The sequence below is a fragment of the Macaca fascicularis genome, chromosome 15 (genome assembly GCF_037993035.2).
Source record: "Macaca fascicularis isolate 582-1 chromosome 15, T2T-MFA8v1.1".
NCBI classification, from domain to species: Eukaryota; Metazoa; Chordata; class Mammalia; order Primates; family Cercopithecidae; genus Macaca; species Macaca fascicularis.
Window position 1 is genome coordinate 80,197,262 of NC_088389.1, and position 20,635 is coordinate 80,217,896.

At 36.0% G+C, this 20,635-nt stretch overlaps 1 protein-coding gene across 6 annotated transcripts in view; it reads right to left on the minus strand.

Annotated features, from left to right (window-relative positions):
• ADAMTSL1 (ADAMTS like 1) overlaps nt 1-20,635 on the minus strand; it is a 979,893-nt gene that overhangs the window by 230,238 nt on the left and 729,020 nt on the right. For 5 of the 6 annotated variants that reach the window (XM_045373291.3, XM_005581665.5, XM_074017425.1 and 2 more), the window contains 2 exons: nt 8,690-8,801; nt 4,320-4,458 (listed from right to left, as the gene is read on the minus strand). In XM_045373291.3, coding sequence (XP_045229226.2) covers nt 4,320-4,458; nt 8,690-8,801 — 251 coding nt within the window. Of the gene's footprint in view, nt 1-4,319; nt 4,459-8,689; nt 8,802-20,635 lie in introns of those variants that run through there. The other variant, XM_074017426.1, reaches the window with a different exon arrangement.

Genomic DNA, 20,635 nt, shown 5'->3' on the forward strand with positions numbered 1-20,635 from the left:
TTCTTGGGATGAAACTGCTGGGCAGCCAGCAAGGCTCAACTGTTGGTCTTATAGTCCAGTGGACTTAAATTCCTACCTCAGCACAATGTTGAGTTACTATGTGTCATGGATATTCAGGCTTGCTTTTAGAAGAATGAAAAGCAAGAATGCCAAGTTATTCTATGCCAAGTATCTACTGTATAAAGTATGATCTCAATTATGTTATGAGCTATAGACAAGACTGGAAAGAAATACAGCAAAAGCATTAAGAGAGGTTCTCTGCGGGCATTGGGGATTATTAGTGAGTTCATTGTTTTCATTATAGTCTTTTAACTTATCAACATTTCTAAGTTAGCACTTAGAATCAGCAAAAAAGCCATAAAAACATAAAAATTATTTTGAAGAGTATAGGCGAGATGTCAACAATCTCTCCAGTCTCAAGAACTAGTAGATGAACTAATCCACCACCATGGAAGCCAGTGGATGTTGTCAGTGAGTGTAAGAAGGAGGAACAAAACATGAGATGGGAAAGTAAAGAAAAAAGATGGTGGGAACAAAAGGAAAACAGAATGAGAACCAAAAAATAGACAGATGTGTGGAGTGAGATATTCCTGAGACCCCTCCATGCCACTGGTTGCGTTCTCTGTTGATTTCAGACAATTCCTAGAATTTGTTCATGTATTTAGGAGGCTGTTGTAAACTTCCTAAAACTAAAATAATGACTGATATTTATAGTCATTGAGTTTGAAGTTGGAAGGGAGCATGGATACAATTACATGCAGTGACTAGAAACATCCTGGTCATTGGGAGGCTTTATATTGTATAAAAGACCAACATATATAGACCCAACGCGGATGATATTTATGATTTTAGTTGATTAGTTCAAACGTATAATGTTTACCTATTATTATTATTATTTTTTAAATTTAAAACTTTTACTTATCAAAACAAAATTTACAACTTTTACTTTTAAAAAGAAGAAAATGAAAAGATAAATGACAGACTAAGAGAAAATGCTCTTAATACATATAACTATTAATAACATAGCATTTTCAACTAGAATACAAGTCAAGAATAAGAAAACAAATTGTTTACCTATCATAAAGCAAAATAATGAGAATAGGGAAGCTATTTTGGTAAACACAAAAAGCAGGTATCAGGGATTGTGGCTACCGGTGGCCATGTGTAGTTTATTTCTTCTTTGTTTTGGTTTTAGATATGTAGTAATAAGAAAATTCTTATTATCACAGAGAGTGTTTGGTAATGAAAACTGTTTTTACAGCTTACCTTGCAATCTTAGGGTAGTTATTTTTTCAACTAGACATAACCAAGGAACTCAATCATGAGGGCAAAAGCATTTACTTTGGTAGTACAACACTTAAAATTGTTATAATTTTTATAATTTAACTTAGTGTGAATCAGTTAAAATTAGTTTAACATATTTGAATATATTTTTTTGTGAATTATTATTTTAAAAAACTTTAAAATATATAAAACAAAATTTAATTTAAAAAACTGTGGAACAACAGGCTCTGTGGGCACAGTTTGAAAACCACTAATTTGACAACAAATGACCCTCTCTTCCCATTTTGTGGGTGAGAAAATGGAAGCCCAGAAGGGTAAAATAATAAATATAAGGTTGTAGACTTAATTGTTTGATGTGGTTTTTGCTGTCAATGACACTTGCAAGCCTTGATATGGAATAAAGTTGGCTATCTAACTGGGACTTTGCTTTTCAATTTTTTAAAATTTAAAAACTTTTTCCTTCTCTTTTCTTACTACAAGTGATTCTACTTTTAAATACTATAATAGATAAAAATCCTAGTGTGATTCAGGAAAAATGAATAAATATCTCAGTGGCTAGATATAATAAATTTCTTTTGAAATTAAAAATATGTGATTTTATACCAAGAATATTGGTTTTCCCTTTTGGGAATTTCTAAATTTGGACACAAAAGTGTTGGTGGAATGTCATTGTTCGCTCTTGATTTTACTATTAGACCATTAAATCTGAGTGAAAAAACAGTTTCCTGAGGGTTTGATTCTGCAATGGCTGATGGAAGAGCAGATCTGTTTTATGGAGTCTCTTCTATCTACTTTGCTTAGACCATCACTTTGCATTTTCTCTTAGAATTCAGAAGTGTTGCTTTGATTACAGGTATGCAAAAGAGTTCAATGAATTTCACGGCAATTTCTGAAGTATCTTAACCTCAGAGTAGCATACTTATATTTTCTGAAGCAGCTGTCCCTTAGACCTTTTTACTGCTAAGTCTTCATTTTCTCAGCTTTGTCTAATTACTTTTTCAACAAAAAAAGCAGCTTCCGGACATTTGCCTATTTTTTCTTTTTCCTTTTCTCACTTATCTTTCTTTGTGTCTTTCTTTTTTAAATAGCCACCTGTCCCAACACTTATTCATGTGCTGTATTAAATGTTTTAAAATAACACAGGACATAGAAAAGGTAGAAATTGCACAGGCAGACTTCTTTCATTGTAGAATGGCCTTTTGCTTTGGGTAATAAGAAATAGGCCAAAAAGTTTCTCCAACAGACAAGAGTGGGTAAAAATCAGAGGCGAGAAAGATTGAGTAAACATTATTATAAACATTTCTTTCAAATTGTTAACAAAATGCTTTTATTTCACATAACTCTCTTCCATGGCCATCTCTTAATTGACTTTTTTTTTTTTTCCTAGTGGAAAAAAGCTTTATGAAGTTGTGGGAAGTGAAACTGTCATTTCTCCTAGAAATATACGTACAAATTTTCATGGAAATGTGTAAAAGACTTTCAAGGTCTCTCTAGGGCTGACTCGACCTGTCTGAATTAGGATAACTGTGCCTTTCACACACTGGTCTTCTTCCTATTACAGTTATACATAAAAAATGTATAAGTAGAATAATTTTAAAATGAAATCAAATTGCATGGGTTATAACTATCTTGGCTAAAAAATTTCAAACCCTTAAGATTTCCAAAATAAAGAAATCCAAGCACAATTTCAACACCTTATTCAGTTTTTATATTGTATCCAATTTTTAATATATAATTTTCTGATGTAATATGATGCTAAATTAAACTTCACTTAAATTTTACAGTTATAAAATATCTATTCTTTTTGTTCCTTTAATGAAAACCTGTTATTCTGAGTTCACTTTTATGAGGTAGGGAATATGGTTCCTGTGAATTAATTAATAACAGCAATTTCATATCACATGCAGAACTTAGCATTCATAAATGTAAAGATAGAAGAGTACAGGAACATACACCTTAAGAAATTAACAGCAGAAAACAAAAACTAAAATTGCATTGCTTGTAACCTCAAAATAGAATGACTTGCATCAACATTGCCCAAGTCATATTTTAACGAGTTGAAGCTTTCTTTTTGTGCATACATCATTAGTATACTATGATTTTAAAAAATAACACTGGGATGTTTCTCAAAAATCCAAGGAGTTTGAAAATGAATCTTTGTTTTTTGGTATTCCTGATTGCTATTGTAGGGGAAGGCTTTTCTTATATTCTCTCTCATAAGCTGAGGATGAGTAAGCGACGCTATACTAAAGAGAATCACCAGCAAGTGTCGTCACTGCAAAGGCAAATGTTACACCCATGAAAAGATTCTTGACCTGCACTTCCATGACTACTCATCACCTGAGATATTTCATTCATCAGGCAGATTCTTGACCCTGCAAATAATCTGAGGGCTAACTGTGGATTCCAAAAAGCAAATAATCATGTGTGAAAGTGTCAAGTGCCTGCTTAAAGCTTCTAATTTAAAAGACCTTTTAAGAATCTGACTACTGGGAATAAGTTCTGTTTTCCCTTTAGCAAAGACTGAGTATGTTCAAAGGCAGCAGAACTGTTCCAAGGCTGGTTTTGACTCTATATAATCAGTGTGGACAGACTAGAAGGAATCAGCTGTAGCCCTGAAATATGGTCTGCTCTGATCATGTCCCTGATCGGGAACAGAGATAAAATGGAAAAAATCCTGAGAACATTGTGTCATCACATGGGTTAAGAACGTTGAATGGTCCATTGGCCTGGACCTTCTTAAGGAAGGAAACAAGGAACCAGAAGGAAAGGAAATCAGAAGAGAAAATGACTCTGAAGAGCATGTCACCTGCTGCTTTATAAAAGGAAAGTCTGTAGACTCTGAGATGGCCTCGCATAGCAGCAAGAGCAGGAAGCATGGGTACTAATACATGATTAGTAATGGACACTGGACAGCAACGCTATTTATGTTTCATTTCATTTTATTTTCAATGAAAATATTTCATTTTAATTTAAGAAACCTATTTGGAACTTGAGTTATATTTATGACAAATGAACTAGCAAATTTGACTGACCTGGCTGGACAAGGATCCAAGTTGCACTCCTGAAGCTTGGGTTTGGGTTTGATGTTCTCTGGATAATAGTGACAGTATTGGTCAGCAACCACGCGGTTGCTCCTCAGATCATAGCACTCAGCCGATGTCAGCTGATAACCTGTAGTATCAAACCATCCAGGCAAGTTTAAATGTACATGCCAATGCAATATATTTCTTTATGCATTTTGGCCAGCTCATATCAATGGAAATTATTCCCCAATGCCTTAGTCATTTCCAGGAAAAAAAGACACATAATTGGAAGGCTCATTAATTTTTGCAGACCTCAAGTACTGTGCTTTTCTCAAGTAATCCACTCAAATCTTAATAATTACATTATATAATTAGGCTTGAACTACTTAAGGGCCCAGCCAGATAATAAGACTGTGGTAAGAACTGTTCTTGTTATTTCTTTTATATGATCTAAAAATATAATGCAGAATTCTATATCCAAAAAAGATCATCAGTATTTACCAACCATCTTATACAAGAATGCTAAATTGCCTCCTTAGTAACTGGGGCACTAGGGAGAATAAATTCCCAAATAAATAAACAAAATAAATCCCACATTGCTCCCCTTTCACATGAGGGGCCAGCACAGGATCAGGTCCCACCAGCTGCCTGGGAACATTACTTTTGCTTAAATTCAACCTGAGTGGGTTGAGTAAATGGACCACTGAGATTCCAACAGTGGACATCACAAATCCTGTTTCCCTGCAGAATTAATAAAAATACCTCCCTGTTACTGTTCCATTTTTGTTATATTCAAAATCTTCTGTCATTCTCTTTAAAAAATCTCTAGTGAATATTTCTTAGCCTCCACCCACAAATTGTCATTGTTTGAAGAAGCCTCTCTTAAAAAAAAGTATTGTTGACTAATAGTTAATTCTCTTCATATGTTTTATCTTTCCTACCTGCCTTTTTATCGTCCTGTGGATTTCTGGTAGGGTGGTAATCAAGACTTAGATTCTTGGGGTGAAAAATAAATGTACATAGAGAATTTTTAAAAATTAGGCTGTTTATATCATTCTTACCCTAATTAATCTGCCAAATATATTATCCCTAGCAGGTGGGTTGAGCGCTGTTGTTGCTAAATATATATTAGGAAGCAAGATTTAAATCATTAAGGGACTTGCAAAAGATTTTAGGAAATCAGAAGGAGGTTTATGAGCCAGATTTCCTGGCTTAAGGCTGTGTTCTCAGACCACCCACAAAAATTAATTGTTCATTAAAGACCCTAAAAAAAGGCCTTTTAAAATTTGACTATAAAGATGAAAAGCATGAAAAGTAATGAAAGCAATGGATAAGAACACTTTTTCCATCTAATATTTGTTTTATAAAAAAATCAAGTAGCAAAATGACATTTTAAGTAAGTAAATGTACTTTTACTTTTCAATCACATTGTACTCAAAAAGCATCTAATTTTATAACAGGCTAATCATTTTATAATTTTCCAGATAATTTCTACACAGGGACAGAATTTATCACATAGTAAAATACAGGAACAACAAAGTTATTAATCTGAGATGATTATTTTTCAAAATCAAAATTTGTCAGCCTAAACCTGTTGCTTTGAAGCTATTATAGCATGGATAAAATGAAGGGTTAGAGCAAAAATGAAGGAACTGACTAAAATCATCAGAAAATAATGTTTTCTAAAGTTTCATATGGTATTTGGAGTAGCAATTTTTACACTAAGCAAAATAACCAACCAGTTGAATCTGGAACCAGAAACAGAGAAGACAACTTAGAGATCATTTCTTCAGTAATTTTCAAGCTGGAAACTTCAGTAAATTTCAAAATAAAGTGGAAGGACGGCTGGTCTCCACATCCCTCACACCTTCACTCAGAACAGTCTTCCTTTTATCCTGGCTTCATAATTAAGGTTTCCTTTGAAGCAAGTTTTGATACCCAGAAACATCTGAAAACCACTGATAGTTCTACTTCTTCATTTCGATGTGAGGAAAATGAGGCCCAAAGAAGTAAGATATATGTGAATAATGTTTTTATTATGTAGTGAACTATTATCAAGGTTGCTGACATCATACTCTAATAGCAGCTGTATGTGTGCATATAATTGAAGTGCTATTTCTCACAAAGCATGGTTTTCATTTTTACAAAAGAAAAAAAAACCTTAGATTCTTTCCTTGAAACTATTTCCTATGCTAGTCATTAGTAAATATATCAAAATAATGTAGTCCCATGGAACATCAAAGTAATTGACAGTTCATTTTTAAACAAAGCAATTTTCTTCTTTAAAACAAAGCAATTTTCTTTTTTATTTTTGAGATAGAGTCTTGCTCTGTCATCCAGGCTAGAGTGCAGTGGCATGATCTTGGCTCACTACAACCTCTGCCTCCTGGTTTCAAGTGATTCTCATGCCTCAACCTCCCAAGTAGCTGGGATTACAGGCTCACACCACCACACCAGCTAATTTTTGTATTTTTAGTAGAGACGGGATTTCACCATGTTGGCCAGGCTGGTCTTGAACTCATGGCCTCAAGCCATCCTTCTGCCTTGGCTTCCCAAAGTGCTGGGATTACAGGCATGATCCACTGCGCCTGGCCAGCTAAATGATTTTCTATTCCTGACAGATGGAACAAGTACAAACACTCATTCTATCGAAATGCTTAACATGCTGAATTGACCTTTTTTTATCAACTGAGTAAAAGTACTTCATGGCACTTCTACTGACTTCTTTCAAGCTAAAATCCAACTTTGCTCCATAGAACCACATTTTTCAGTGGTTTGTTCACATTGTGTACATGGAAAAACATAGGTAACGATGAATTACATCATACAATGTTATCCAAAAATTTATAGGTAATCATTTATCTCCATTTTGAGGTACTATCCTTTTATATCTTGTCAAATTAATCTAGTGATACTTCTGTGGATTAGCTAAAGTCAGCCAATTAACTGGTTTCTATGAAACTAGACCTAGAATTTATTTGATGTGCTGATTTTCAAAGGAACAGACATACAATTTTATATCCATTACATTAGAAAAACTTAGAAAAACGATAATCCACAAATACTGACTCAGTTGGCAATGAATCTAAAATATTCACACACTGATTGTTATCCTTCTGGAAAGAATTTGATAATGTGTGCCAATAGCCATAAAAATTCTGAAATTCCTTGATCTAATAATCTCAGTCCTGAGTATTTACACCAAGAAAATAATTTGAAAGGAGAAAAATACTTAGGTATTAAGTTATTCATTGCCTTATCAAAGCATAAAAGTTAAAGGAACTAAATGATTTGCTGTAGGGAAATGTCTAAATAAATTATTGGGAAATAATTCAATGCAATTATTATGTAAACACTATAATTATGATGAGCAGAAAATAAGGAAAAATAACCTTCTGTGGTAACACAAACGCCTCTTCTAGTAACACAAAATGTGTTCGTGTTACAAATATGATGGAGAGAGACGGGAGTTTATTTTGTGACTTTTCAGGAGAGATGCATTTTAATGAATAAATAAAGCAAATGGCATTTCTTTTACTGCATGGATGATGGGGTAGAGTTGAAAAATAACTGAGCCTAAGTCTAAAATGCAGAGGTTTTTTTTTTTTTTTTTTTTTTTTTTTTTTTTCCCGGTAGCAAACTATTTTCTCTAATTAAGTAAGCCTGATAAACACTCTTTAATTGATAGTTGAATAGATGACTTTACTTCAATTACATGAGTAGTTTACATGTAAGTGAATGGACCTGCCTGTTTCAGGACCAAACTGCTGCCAAATCAGAATATTTCTAGCTGTGACCTTCTACAAAATCAAGGTGAGAAGTAAAGATTGTTTCCTTGGTTGGGTGCGGTGGCTCACGCCTGTAATCCCAGCACTTTGGGAGGCCGAGGCAGACGGATCACGAGGTCAGCAGATCGAGACCATCCTGGCTAACATGGTGAAACCCCGTCTCTACCAAAAATACAAAAAATTAGCTGGGCGAGGTGGTGGGCGCCTGTAGTCCCAGCTACTCGGGAGGCTGAGGCAGGAGAATGGCGTGAACCCGAGAGGCGGAGCTTGCAGTGAGCTGAGATCTGGCCACTGCACTCCAGCCTGGGCGACAGAGCGAGACTCCGTCTCAAAAAAAAAAAAAAAAAAAAAAAAAAAAAAAAAAAAAATACTGTTTCCTCGAGTGGGACTCCTTTACAGGCAGAAAATGTCTTTGGCATCTTGGCGGAGGTATCTGCCTTACAGGAGGGCCTCGAGATTCCACTCTGCTAAGAAAGGATCTGGTCCACCACAGTATAAAATTTCTTCCACGCTGAAGTAACTCTACTCTTATAATACCCACGTATTTCCTCACAGAAGCTAACAGTTTCTAGACTAAGTGAACACCATTACCTCCTCCACAGGTCGCCGAACAAGGAAAGAAATCCGTCTCCCTCCATCGGTGGATGATGGGTTGATAGAAGATGAACTGGACTGTACTGTCACTGGAGCCCGAGTTACGAATCTGCAGGAGTCAACAGGAAAGTAAAAGAAGTAACGTGACAGTGCGGTGCTTTCTGGTCCCTTGCAGCTTTGAACAAGAGTATATGGTAGTGTTGATGGTTTTAGGCTGTGTAAGGGACTGCATCGGGGGAGAAATGGCAATGGCAGTATCACTGATCCTACCATTTCACCAGTGAATGGTCCTTGCATGAGCTTTCACTATCATTATCTTCTCAGTTCTGTTGCCACAGAACAAGGGAGAGCAATATCTCAATTTATGATTTCACTATCATCTTAATCCAAGCTGGTATTCCTTTTCTGTCCTTTATTTCCAACGTCTTTGGTATAATAGATAAAATTATGTGGATTTTAAAATGTAGATTCAGAAATAGACAATTTGTTCTAAGAAAATTATATACTGCAGAAAATATACTGGTTTTGGTTAAGAAAAAAGAAGAGTTGAAGAATTAAGTAACACTGCCAATTCAGAGACACATACTGGGCTTCTTGTCAATTTAGCGATTCACATATTTGAGTGTGCAAAGTTACCAACTAGATGCTGGCTAAAATGCAAATTTCTGGGCCCATGCCTAGAGAACTAGGTAACTCAAATGTTGATGGTTTAAGAATAAAACTGAAAAACACAAATTTATGTTATAAAAACAATTATTTACTTAAAAACAATTTATTTACTTTTACATAAAACTGGTGCTTAATGGAAATTACAACTTCTTTTTTTTTTTTTTTTTTAAGGGGGTATGTGAGTATGTGAGACAAGTCCTTAATGGTTCTTAAGAGTACAAGGTTGAGAAAATATACTCAGACTGAAGAGAAGGAAAAAGTACCTTATGTCAACAATTTCATGAAGACAGAATGATACAACATTTAGACTGTTGGACAAGGTTTGGACTACTTACTATAAGGAGGTTCCAAGGACAATTGAGAGGATTACTTCTTACTCTACATTGCAACAATTAGAGAAGTATCAGAGTCCAAATGAACCACCTGCCCCAAGTCTTTTTTAAGTGTTTTTAAGTCTTACCATTTTCTTAATTGCCCGTAATGTAGGACACATTGATGGATTTGGCCTTCAGATTATTTTACGGACAGTCCTATTTCTGTGCTACTTAATTTAACAAGTAGATTAAACATCTAGAATGCAGGGGGAAAATAAGAATATTGAAGAAACAGGGCCAAGAAAAATTGATGGATGCTAAACTCTATATCAGTTTTTGGAGTTTAGATAGGAATATGCAAAAGTTTCCCAGAAAGTCTGAGAGAGGTGGAAAGAAGGAAGAGAGAAACCCTACAGAATGTCTCATATTATCCTGGGATTTTGACCTGTAGAGCATTCACGTATTTTCCAATTAGAATAAACAGTGATACCACTCCCTACTTTAAAACAAAAACAGCTGAAGCAATACAGTGTCTTTCACAAAAAAAGAGCACTGCCTATAGATTCCTATTTCCCATTTCTATGTGTCAGATACAAGGGTACCTAATTTCTTGCTTAGGGGTGTAGTATTAATCATACTCCTTGGAAAGTTCTTTTTTTAAAATTTTTTTTAAGCTTACAAAAGTCTCTAGCTCTCTTTGGATGTGTGGTTATCACACTGGAAAGCTATTAGAAAAAACCTTTCATTTAAACATAAGATTCATGAAAAAATAAAAGACCAGAACGTTTGTTTAGATTCAAAGAGATGAGTTTTTTGTTTGTTTGCTTTGTTTTTTGTTTTTTCTGTTTGTTTTTGCAGGTGTTCTTTTTGGAATGCTAACCTGAGTCCTGGGAAGTAAGGGAAAAAATCTTAGCTTCCTACAGCCAAAGTGAGGAGGATATAACATCATAATACTTGGAGAAACTCTGTTCTAGAAAGCTTCAGTTTGACACATTTGGTTTAGGGAGCTAAACACATCTGGTATATGTAATTTTGACCTCCTTATGTTAATAAAAAAGAGTATTCAAACCAAACTCTTCTTCCTATAATCACAATGTTTCAGTGTTTCTAATTCAACACAATGATTTCTCACACTAACATGAAAAGACAAGACAAAAACTTTTCCATAGCGATTGACTGCACTGTCATGACAGAGCTGGAAGATCATAGAAATGTGTATGGGGGGTTATGGTTGAGCTTTAATTCCATGTAAAATCCAAGGAGTCAAGGAGATATCATAAGCACATGAAAACATCATTAAGCACACAAAGGCTTTTCCAGATAAAGCACTGTGAAAGCACCTTTTCCTTTTTCATTGGGAAAAGGCAATTTGTGAGCTTTGGGATATTCCCTAAGTTTCTTTCTCTCACTGATGTAGAAACTGTTGCCTCAGATGGGCCAGTAAGGGGACTGGCAATCAGGGGTCCCCCCAACCTGGCTTAGCTCTTCAGTTGCTGCTCTCATGAGGACAGGGAGGCAAGAGGAACCCACAAGTGAGCCACTACTGTGTACCTCTGAGCTGGGATCCACAGTGTTATGTGACTTGGTCACACTGCTCTCAGAGCAACAGGGATGTCATGACTTTGGAAAGCTTGGAAACAGTGAATATACATCAGTATGCCTGCTAGGGAGAGGATAACATGAAAAACTGGTACATCTGTTTATTAAATGTGTCAGTCTACCAGACTCAATTTTGGGTTGTTCTGGTAGTTGACAGTGATACTGTATCCTCAGGAACTGCTGTTAAGACTATTTTAAAATGCTTTTGTATGGGCTTGAAAAGATATGCAGCAATAATAAAATCTTCCTTATAGTAGTTATATATCTATAAATACCACATTTTGAAATAATTGTTATCTTATCATCTTTCTCCTTCATATTCTATAAACTCCATGGAGGCCGGTACATTTATCCTGCTCATCACTTTTCAGTGTCATCTACAATGTCTGGCACATAGTAGGTATCCAAATAATGGCTGAATAAACAAATGCATTAATGAACAAACAATTGAATTATATACCTTTCAGGTACTTTTGGAATTTCAAACTATTATATGTGATAAATTACTTAATGAGTCATTATCTTTTTATATATATCTGCCAGTTTCCTTGAAGATGTTACTGATCACTTGATCATCAGATTATACTGTTTCATAAAAAGAAACAGTATTATTACAAAACAATGTTTATCCAAGAGCACTTTGTTTTGAGATGGAGTCTCACTCTGTCACCCAGGGTGGAGTGAAGTGGCAAGATCTTGGCTCACTGCAACCTCCACCTCCCAGGTTCAAGTGATTCTCCTGCTTCAACCTCCCGAGTAGCTGAGATTACAGGTGTCCACCACCACACCCAGCTAATTTTTTGTATTTTTAGTAGAGACGAAGTTTTGCCATGTTGGCAAGGCAGGTCTCGAACTCCTGATCTCAGGTGATCCACCTGCCTCGGCCTTCCAAAGTGTTGGGATTACAGGCGTGAGCCACCACACCCAACCCCAAGAGCACTTTCTACCCTCCTTGGAAGGCTGTCTTTTTAGGCAGGATAGTATAGTGAAGAGGGTTTGCCAAAATGCTACTTACTATGGGAATGAAACAGGTTCAGTCGTCTTGCTGTTTGAAATACCTGATAATTTTAACAGTTGGAAATGCTAAGATTAGGCATTAGTAGATTAAAAATGATTTTAAAAATATTAGTACCCAATTTTACCTCTATACTTCTTATAGAGTTTTCTAGTTTTTCTAGAACTCCAGACCTCCATATTGGAAAATAGTGCAGTTCAGCCCATAGACCCCTAGCTCAGAGTTTTTCTTTTTTTTTTCTTTTTCATAGAAATGGGATCTCTCACTAAGTTGCCCAGGCTAGTCTCAAACTCCTGAGCTCAAGCAGTCCTCCTGCCTCAGCTCCCAAAAGTGCTGGGATTCCAGGCATGAGCCACTGTGCCCAACCTACCTAGCTCAGAGTTGTGATTAATGCTGCCCCCAACCCTTGAGTAGGGCAGTAGATCAGAGATGCTTCTCTGGAAACAACAGGTATAATGTTGTCTAAAGAACAAAGAGGGTGGCAAAGATTTGTCAGGAGACACTGAGTGGCAAAGCAGACTGCAGCCTACTTGAAGGACTGTCCCAGTGGTCAGATGGAGGACGAGGACAGGAAACCAATGACCAGAACTGAGCTTAGTACTGTGGTGGTGGGGAGCGAGGCAGGATTGGGCAGGGATCTGTAGCTCTCAAGAGTGAAAGAAAGATGAGGAACCAGTTCTCTGTCTCTGCATCCTAAACCTAGCTGTGTGATTGGCAAAACAATGTGTGAAATCTGCCGAGAAATGCAGTATATTCTGATTAGCTCAGTTTGAAACGCTTGGCATCTATCAGCAAAAGGGGCATATTTATTGGCGGAGTCACTACCCGTAAAAGTTGGGTAGGAAAATGAACCAGTACTTACTATTCACTTCTTTTCTTTCCTACAGTTGACTTAAACTTTTCCTCTCAAGAACACATGGCTTAGGACAATGGTTTTCCCTTCTATAAGCACGGGTTGATGGAAATGGGGAGACTGTCTAGAAACAGGCTGGGTGTCAGAGCGAAACCAATCTGGGATTAAATGTTGGCCAATGCTCAGCCTCCAGTGGATAAAAGAATTGGTTACAGATGCTCCTCAACTTACAATGGGGTTATATGCCAATAAACCCATCGTAAGTTGAAAATATTATAAGTAGAAAATGCATTTAATACACCTCGCTTACCAAATATCCCAGCTTCCCCACATCTACCTTAAATGTGCTCAGAACACCTATGCTGGGCTACAGTTGGGCAAAATCATCCAACACAAAGCATGTTTTCTAATAAAGTGTTGAATATTTCATATAATTTATTAAGTACTGTGCTAAAAGTGAAAAACAGAATGGTTGTATGGGTACTTGAAATGCATTTTCTACTGAATGTATATTGCTGTGGCACCAAAATAAAGTCAAAAATTTGTTGTTGGTTATTGTAAGTAGAGGACTAACTGTATTTCAATCCTACCCAAGATTTACAGGCTGCCCAAGTATCATAAAGGCTTTCTTTCTTTCTGTTTTTTTTTTTTTTTTTTGAGATGGAGTTTTGCTCTTGTCACCCAAGCTGGAGTGCAATGGTGCAATCTCTGCAACCTCTGCCTCCTGGATTCAAGCGATTCTCCTGCCTCAGCCTCCTGAGTAGCTGGGATCACAGGTGCCTGCCACCACACCCAGCCAATTCTTGTGTAGTAGAGATGGGGTTTCACCATTTTGGCCAGGCTGGTCTTGAACTCCTGACTTCAAGTGATCCACCCACCACAAAGGCTTTCTTAAGCATATTAGCTTGTAGGGCATATCTATAGCTTTCACTATGTGTCTTTTTTTCTTTAGTATTCAATGGTATGTATCATTATTTCAAACTGTCTATATAGAGAGACAATTATATATATTTTATAATTATATATATTTTATATAATTATATATATAAAATTATACATATAATTTTATAAACTTACTTAATAAAGTAAATTCCCATTATTTTGCACATGGGATTTCTCTCCAGACTCCTTGTATTGTTTCCTCTTATAATAAAAACAAGTTTTGTATCCTGAATTGTACGCAAGGTTATGTTCAAGGCTGTCTAGAACAAAATATGAAGGCATCGTCTTTGCCTAATACTCTAACTGATACAAGTAAAAATCACAAAGTTTCTGTTCCCTTAGAATTCTCAAAGATGCTATTTTGGTAACAATTGGAATGAAGCCAATCTTCCTAACCAAATTTTCCAACTATAGAAATGCAATATCTTTTTAAAATTGTCCTCTGCAGGAAATAAGTGTTCTCTTGTTTTCAGTGCATGAATTATGAGTTAGTGCTCTTAGGTCTGAGTATGCTATTGCTTTCTCTTCTGCTGTGTGTTTCTGCTACTTTTGTAGCTTAGATACTTATCAATGACCTTCTTCTCTGTCTAATCTGGCTTTCTGCAGAGATCTTTCAAATGGGCAAAACCAGAATATGTACCAAAATATCTTAGCTGCTTTTACAGGTAGAGCTGAGTTGGAGGTTCTAATGAAGAATGGACCTATGACTGAGAAGGACTCTTCTACCTGGGAAAGTCATTCTCTTTCCTTGGGTCTGCAGCTTCAGAAAAGATGCACATGGCATAGTAAGGGAGGCAGGGGATACTAAGCCAGCCAGTTATCCAGATGATGGCCAGATCACCTCTAATAATTAATGTACTAACAGATGTCACCGCCAGTCTGCTCTCATAGCCATTTATCTTAATGGCTACATCTGCCAAATTGTTCCTGGGTATATCACTGGTAAATGCATCAGCCTCTCACGATCTTCAGCAAAGCAGCTTCCTGCTGTTGTTTAGATAGAGTATAGTGATTTGTTTGACTGAAAGTTAAAGTGTTTCAAAAAGATGGAAAGTAAGTAATTTGGATCTATCCACTTTTATACACATTATCTCATTTAATCCCCCACAAGGGCTCCTTCAGGAGTGAGGAGTATTTTATTACCATTTCATAAAGGAGTAAACAGTTTCGAGGAGGCAAAGCAATATTCTTGAGGTCACACACCCAGTAAGCATCAGATTATCTATTCTACCACACTAAACTGCCATTGTCAAAATGTATGTAGAGCCAACGAAACAAGTTTAAAATTTTTAGAAGAAATGCTCCTCTAGGAAGCAAGATGAGAATTCAGTCTAGTTTTAAAGGTGGCAAGAGAAGGATATTCCAAAACGTTGTTTTGGAACCAAGGGCAATATATAACAATTGCTCACTGTCAGAAAATCTTCCTTTTGCACAAAAAAGTCTTTTTCTTTTAAAGAAACAAAAATGGTATTTTGGCAAGAAAATTTCATGGAGATACTGACAAGTGGCCATTCTGATTCCTGTATATCTTTTTCAAAAAGCAATGTGGTGCTTAAATTAATATATAATGCATCCACCAAAGAACTGTTAGAACTAATCAATAAATTCAGTAAAGTTGCAGGATAAAAAAATCAACATATAAACATCAATAGCATTTCTATACACTAATAACAAACCATTCAAAAAAGAAATTAAGGAAACAATCCCATTTATAATAGCTACCAAAAACCCCCAATATTTAGGAGTAAATTTAATCAAGAAAGTGAAAGACACTGAAAACTATAAAACATTGATGAAAAAATTGAAGAAAACACAAAGTAATGGAAATATATCCTGTGTTCATGAATTGAAAGAATTAATATTGTTAAATGTCCATACTACCCAACACTATCTACAGATTTAATGCAATCTCCATGAAAATTCTAATAACATTTTTCACAGAAATAGAAAAAAAACCCTAAAATTAAAATGGAACCACAAAATACCCCAAATAGCCAAAGTAATCTAGAACAAAAAGGACAAAAGCTAAAGGCATCATACAACCTGATTTCAAAATCTACTGAAAAGCTATAGTAATCAAAACACCATGGTACCAGTCTAAAAACAAACACATAGACCAATTAAACAGAAGACAGCCCAGACATTACTCCACAAATTTAAGGTCAATTAATTTCCTGACAAAGTTGCTGAGAAAAGGACAGTAGTGTTTGGAAAAACTTCCATATGTGGAAGAATGAAATCAGACCTGTATCTCACACTATACACAAAAATCAACTTAAAATGGATTAGAGACTTAAATGTCAGACCTGAAACTATAAAACTACTAGAAGAAAACATACTGACCATCTTCAATTAGTCTGGGCAATTTTTGGAATATGACCCCAAAGTACAGGCAACAAAAGCAAAAATAGAAAAAGCTTCTGCAAGGCGAAGGAAACAATCAACAGAGTGAAGAGACAACCTACGGAATGGAAAAAAAAATGTGCAAATCACACATCTGATAAGGGGTTAATATCCAAAATATACAAGAAACTCAAACAACTCAATAGCAAGAAAACAATCTGACTGAAAAATGAACAAAGGATCTGAATAGATTTTTTCTCAAAAGAAGACATACAAATGGCCAACAAGCATATTTTAAAATACTCAACATCATTAATCATCAGGAAAAGGCATTCAGTACTATGATATCACCTTACACCTAACAGAATTGCCATTATCAAAAAGACAAAAGATGGGTGTTGGCATGGATGTAGAGAAAAGGGAACCCTTGGATACTATAGGTGGGAATGTAAATTGATTCAGCCATTGTAGAAAGCAGTATAAAGATTTCTTTAAAACATTTGAAAAATAGAACTACTATATGATCCAGCAATCTCACTCCTGGGTATATATCCAAAGGAAATGAAATCAGTATGTTGAAGAGATATCTACACTCTCATGTTCACTGCAGCACTAGTCACAAGAGCCAAGATGTGAAATCATCCTAGATGTTCATCAACAGACAGATAAACAAAACATAGTATATATGCACAATGGAATACTATTCAGCCTTAAAAAAAGAAGAAAATCCTGTCATTTTGACAATGTGGGTGAACCTGGAGAACATTATGTTAAATGAAATAAGCTAGGCCCAGAAAGACAAATACTGTGTGATATGAATAATATTTCTATGTCCAATCTAAAACAATTGACCCAATAGAAACACAGAGTAGAATGTTGGCTGCCAGGAGGTTGGGGTAGAAGTGAATTGTGGGGGAAATGTTGGTCAAAAGATACGAAATTTCAGTTAGGAGGAATAAGTTCAAGAGATCTATCTACAACATGGTGGCTGCAGTTAATAACAATGTATTGTATTTGTGAAAATTGCCAAGAGATAGATTTTAAGTGTTCTCAGCACATTACTGGGTATATACCCAAAGGATTATAAATCATGCTGCTATAAAGACACATGCACACATATGTTTATTGTGGCACTATTCACAATAGCAAAGACTTGGAACCAACGCAAATGTCCATCAATGACAGACTGGATTAAGAAAATGTGGTACATATACACCATGGAATACTCTGCAACCATAAAAAAGGATGAGTTTCTGTCCTTTGTAGGGACATGGATGCAGCTGGAAACCATCATTCTAAGCAAATTATCACAAGAACAGAAAACCAAACACTGCATGTTCTCACTCATAGGTGGGAATTGAACAATGAGATCACTTGGACACAGGAAGGGGAACATCACACACTGGGGCCTGTCATGGGGTTGGGGGAGCAGGGAGGGATAGCATTAGGAGATATACCTAATGTAAATGATGAGTTAATGGGTGCAGCACACCAACATGGCACATGTATATATATGTAACAAACCTGCACATTGTGCACATGTACCCTAGAACTTAAAGTATAATAAAAAAATTGATAAATATGTGAAGTAATACATATATTAATTAGCTCAGTTCAGCTGTTCCACAAAGTATACATATTTGAAAACATGTTGTATATGATGAATATATAGTTTTTGTCAATTAAAAATTAATTAATAAAAAATAAAAGAGAACTTGTTTCAACTAGACTGTTTTAAGAGACATGTCCACATCTCAAAAATAAAATCCTTCCATGCCTTTAAAAAAAAAAATCTTCACATAGCCATTGGACAGCTCTCTGTGAAGAACCAGATACACATGGCCTCTGTGTAAGCACCACACTGATGGCTTTCTGCTCTATGTTTGGTTTATTCCACTTTCTGAATCACCTGACTTCATACCATCAGATCGCCAGGGTAATGATCTCATCTCAAGGATGATGCTATTTTGCTTATTGTGAAGATGGATTTCAGTGTTTCTAATGATGCTTATCAAGGTGAGATTGGTTTGAGACTTGAGTAAATGGCCATTTAAATCTATAAAGAGGATTTGATTAATCAACTATATACGTGTGTTATATACATAATGCAAAAGAGACTATACTTTGAATGCTACTGAAAGCTTAATTCATATGATATATATATAATTGTAATACTTAAATCATGAAAAATAATAATCAATAGTAATATCTTATTTTCAGCTATTTCTCTGACGAAAATTAGGGAAGAGAAAATTGTTTCATTATGAAGTACTAGAAAAAAAGATCATTTTCTTCTTTTTTTCTCTATATACTTCAATTATCTGGCTCATTTTAAAGTTTAAGTAAATTAATTTAAGAATGACATAATCTATCTTAGAATAACTTTACATTTATTTGATTCCCAGTGTTTTCTAATGAAACACTGAAGTAAAAGATATATACTCTTAGAAGCAACACAAACTATTGAAAGCGTTCTGGACCAGAAGTAAAGAGATGTGATTTTCAGTGCTGGCTTCCCATCAGTGTGAACTCAGGCAAGTCACTCAAATTTCCTGAAGCTAAGTTTCCTTGTGGGTATAACAGAGATGTCAGCATCTGCTCTATTTAAACAATTGTTGTGTGGCAAAAATTCTTTATTCATCCAGCACTTGTTAGTGCTTATTGGGTTCTTCTCATGGAGATATGAAGACAAATACAATTCAGTTTCTTCCCTCAAGGAACACAGAGGTGGGGAGATACAGGCAGAAATTTGGGGTAGAGTCAAAGAATACTCCTAGAAGGAGGAGATCTTGAAGAAGAAGTAAGAGGTAGTGAAGAGAATGGAAGAAGACACGATAAGAGCATTCCAGGTAGAGGGCACAGCATCCTGCAAAGGTAATGGGTTATAAGAGTGTAAGGTGCTGGGGGACCTGCCCATCATTCAGGGCTGAAACAGAAGGGGAAAAGTCCAAGGTGAGGTTGGAAAGGTAGGCACAATCCAGCTAAACGAGAGTAACAGATGCAGTGCTACGGATTTGTCTTCTAACCTAGAGGCAATGAGTGAAGGTGAAGGGTTATGAAGAATTAGGGAAGGGGTTTTAGGAAATGCACTCTGAAGGTAACATAGGCAATGAAATCAGAGGCTGGGAAATTAGCTCAGGGTCCATGGTACTAGCTCAGATGACAAAAAGTAAAGGCCTGTGCTAACACAGTGGCAGCAAGGATGGAGGAGAAAAAACAATGCTGAGAGACAGTTTGGCTGAAGCCTGACCGACGGCACATAGAAGGGAAAATCAGGGTGAATCAAAGGTTTCTCACTTGCCTGGGTAGACAGTGTCTTAATTTGTAAGATTAAAAAAATAAAGATGTTAAAGCAGGTATCTGGGGCTCAAGTTAAACTTAGGCATGTTGGGCTTGTTGTGCCTATGGGTTATCCAAGTGGTGAGGTGCAGAAGGCAACTGGATAGATGTAACACATTTGACAATGCTGTGAGCTGTTCCAATGTAAGTAATATTGCTTGAATCCAGTTACATAATTTCAGTATGTGTATTAACTCTCACAAGGCCACTAGGGAAATTACTATAGTATACATGGTCTATTTAATGGTACTCCAAGGGCTTCAAAGAATAAAGACATCTTTCACTTCTTTACTGGATTTTCTTGCTTAACGGAAATCATTTAACTACCTACAGCATCATTTCTATTGTGAGCTACCTCTGATGGCTTGTAGCTTCTTGCTCACGTTCATGTGGCTGGCGTCTGGACTGGATTAAAGAGAACTACCATGCAGATGGAGACGGAGGACAGTATTCTGGAACCTTTCTCCCTCCAACCTTACTGCCTATTGTATTTTTCTATACGCATTCTTACTTCCAGCTGCCATGGGGTCATCAAGCTTTAGCTTAAATCAAATGTCCTCTGGCTCCAGGTCCCATGATGAAAAATTTATGGAGTCCTGGACACATTACAAGTTTTACAGCTTTACAGCTGAAATCCTTCAGGTCCTCCTGACCTACTGAAGGAAAAAATATGTTTTATTTTATTGTGATTCCCAAATGTTCTTCTAGTGTGTACATTTTTCCAGCAGAATGTGCATGTAGCTTCCAGCAATGTGTTTTATATTACCTTGAAGAGTAGGGAAGCTCTGATAGAAGGAAACAACTTAGTTTTCTTGCCAGTGCAAAAGAAAACAGAACTTGCCATTGGAAGCATGATGAGTTGACCAAGT